The following is a 3,381-nucleotide window of genomic DNA, read 5'->3' as shown; positions in this document are numbered from 1 at the left end:
TATAGTGCGCGTAACCAGAAAAAGTTTATTTTTAGTGATTCAGAGTGTGCAAGTATTCATTAAAATAACAATTTAACAAATATGAAATAATTACATTTATAAGCATTGCTAAGTGACTAGTATTTCATTAATGATTTTATAAATAACGAAGAACTGTTTTCTGCGGACGAAAGAGACGCAATACGGTTTCTAATTGATGGACGTGAGTTTAAACCAATAAACAAAGGGAGGTGTTTCTTAGTTTGTTTACAGTAATTGCCAAGTTACGATAAATAGACTATAGTCCCTCTATTATTAGGAGTAAATAAAACTATTTTCTTTTTTCACGAACTATAGAAAGTGCTGCATTTTTACAAAATGGCTACTTTATCTGGGTCGCTTATAACAAGTAATGTAAAATTAGTCATATATTACTGTCCAATATAACGATATATGCTGCTTGTATCTGTTTATTGATAAATTTTATAGAAGGAGAACAATTGTTGCTAACGGAGACGTCATTATGTGTTATCGAAACAAATGAGCGAGATCGTTCTATACAGAATTTGTGCCCTTTTGTGTTAACATCAGTATTTGACATTGTCCTATCAGGATCGAATTTACAAGTGAAACACTATATAAACAATCAATTTTCACTGGCACGTTTATCGAAAACGTTTCAGAAGTGAGTCTTATTAGCTGGACAAGGGTCGGATTTAAGTATTTCGATGTCCTAAGCTGAACTCTGTAAGGCCCCTTATCAACTATTGACAATTTTAGAAGACAATTATAAAAAGAAAAAAAAATCAAGGACAAGGAGCTGTTTGTGTTTAGTGTTACACGTTAACCAACTTACAATTCGAATCGGAAACCTGAACTAGCACTGTCCTTGTAAGTTAATAAACTATTTTTTTTCTTTACACAGAATTTCCAAAATGGCAGAAACCACACTTGAAAAAACAACGGAAACAGGTGCAATATCGCCACGTGGCTGCACTTTAATCACAGAATTGCCAGAAATAATAATTCATATATTTCAATACTTGAAAGATGGAGAATTAGATGTATGCAGGCAAGTGTGTACCAAATGGAGAGATATCATCGAAAACATAATGTATCACCGAGTAACAATGATGACAAGGGTAATTATTATAACATTATTTTGTTGATTTAATGCTATGATTATATAATTGCTACAAACGTTCAAAATTCCAAATTCGATTAAAATAAATAGTTTCTAAGTTACGAAATTCAGTTTAGAAAATATTAATCAAATGACGAATTTTACTTTTTAATTTTGGTAGAGTTTGTATGATTTGAGCGTAAAATTGTGAATTCTTTCTTTCTGAATCTAAACATTTGTAGATTTTTCAGTCATCAATGGATTTAGTGCTGTGTTTTTCCTTAGAGTTCGTTTCTTTATGTGAGGTGTTTTTTCATTTGTCTATATTATTAAACTTCAATTTCATCAATAGGACAACGATGTGTAGCTTTTAATAGATGATTTAGACTGTCCTTTTAAGGATTAAGTTTTTATGTATTTTACGCAAATGGCGTAAAAATGTAGTTTTTTGGCTCCAATATAATTTTTACGACAGTCTTATTTGTTATTTAAAGTTGTAATTATGTTCCTGATTTAAAAAATGTTTAATGAAACGGCAATAATTGACTATTCTTTTAATTTCGTGTTTGTTAAAATCTTAATTTTAAATTTAAAAAAGCCTATCAATTAAACAGATTTATTATATATTTATTTGTAGAAAAGTTCATAATTTAATTAAAAGGATCTGAAGAGTTTTTATAAACATTAACGTCAATAAATTTATACAATACTTTTAAAATAATTGAATTGCAGTAAAATAAGTTTCCATTAATCATATTACGTAAGTAAATTTACATTTTCTGTAAATATTCTAATTTATTTAAACAGAAAATTCCTTTTAATATAATAATCACCGCAATCCACGAATCGGAAAATTTACGTCCCTACGTTGGTTTCGACGACAATTTTCAATACTGTTGGTTCGTTTTAGGAGACAAATCTGATCGTCCGGTTCTGACTACAGATGATCTTAAACGATTCAGAAGACCTACACTTGAGCCTATTCCAAGTCATAAGTATACGTACTTTATGCATTCATACAATCGTAAGTAGCTGTACCATGTAAGTTTGAAATTATCTATTAATTGTTAATAACAATCACGTTTTTAATTCCAGCAAACTCTGCTAGAAAGTTTTTTTTTTTGCACATTATAAGTACTCATCAACCGACAAAACCGAAATACAAATATCAATGTTTCCAAACATTCCAGGTTTTAATATTTTTAATTATTCGTTCACTCTACGTGGAAAGTAACCTATACTTTATCACAAGTCAGACTTGATAAAGGAAATAGAAAATGTATGCCACAAAATTAATATACCGGACGGACAAAAAAAGTGCATTATTTTTTACAAAGATATTACAGTATATTCGTTCGAAACTGAACATTCCGAAGACCATCGTAATCTATACAGGCTCACACTATTTCATGGTGAGAAAGTGAATGCTTTTCCTGTTTATATTTATGAAGGTAAAACTGGTTATACGACTATTCAAGAAAAATTAAAAAAACTGAAATATTGTGAACTGAAAATGGTACAGAAGAGATGTTTCGCATATGTTTTTTATGACGCGTGTACAGAGTGCATGAATTCAGCAACTCGAGCATTTAGCGAAGTGTTTCCTTTAGTGAAATACGTTACTCATCACTTTTTACCGTCCTATTTATCAATTATTCCAAGCAAAATAGAGTATTTTCGTGTAGATAAATACTGTTTTATTCCCTGCACTATAATAATGGTTTTCGTGAGGTGGAAATAAATTTATTGTATTAAACTGGTTTTGTTATAATTTGAAATTTAATTGTCTTTTCAAAGGGCTGTTGTAATTGATTTTTTTTAAAAAAATGGATAAATAACTACGTACGAGTTTTACTGACACCACAAAATTATATAAATTCAAGAGTATAAAATCAAGGTTCTTTATTGTAATACTTTTTTTATAATCACGATTAATATAATTTTAGTAATTTTAGTTAACGGATGTAAAACATATCAAAATCTTAAATTTTTTGGAATTCATTTTGGATAATTAGGTCAATTTTTCAAGGTCTTAATCAATCTTTCTGCGGGGCCAAGAATCATTTCTGCAATCGAAGACTCCTAATTTTCATTAGAATTAGTAAACGTCACATCATCGTCACTAGGTAAACGGCTCATCAAAATGACAGGTGTTTGTAATTAGTTGTTGAAATTACAAAATAAAAAAAAATGGCTAACTTATTTACAGTGACTCTCAAACATCATAAGCGCTTATTTGATGTAACATATTCACACCTGTAATTTTCAAATAAAAGTAA

General features: G+C 29.3%; 1 protein-coding gene across 1 annotated transcript; it reads left to right on the top strand.

Moving 5' to 3' along the window:
• Positions 1-914: 914 nt before the first annotated feature.
• On the top strand, positions 915-2,855 carry LOC111616682. Its single transcript, XM_023358061.1, has 3 exons — positions 915-1,121; positions 1,910-2,126; positions 2,198-2,855. The coding sequence occupies exons 1-3, from the start codon at positions 915-917 to the stop codon at positions 2,362-2,364; spliced, it is 591 nt and encodes a 196-aa protein (XP_023213829.1). The 3' UTR covers positions 2,365-2,855.
• The last annotated feature ends 526 nt before the right edge of the window (positions 2,856-3,381 follow it).

The sequence above is a fragment of the Centruroides sculpturatus genome, unplaced genomic scaffold (genome assembly GCF_000671375.1).
Source record: "Centruroides sculpturatus isolate CEXI.00-Female unplaced genomic scaffold, Cexi_2.0 scaffold3375, whole genome shotgun sequence".
In the NCBI taxonomy this organism is placed as follows: domain Eukaryota; kingdom Metazoa; phylum Arthropoda; class Arachnida; order Scorpiones; family Buthidae; genus Centruroides; species Centruroides sculpturatus.
This window is presented reverse-complemented; position numbering and strand designations above follow the sequence as displayed.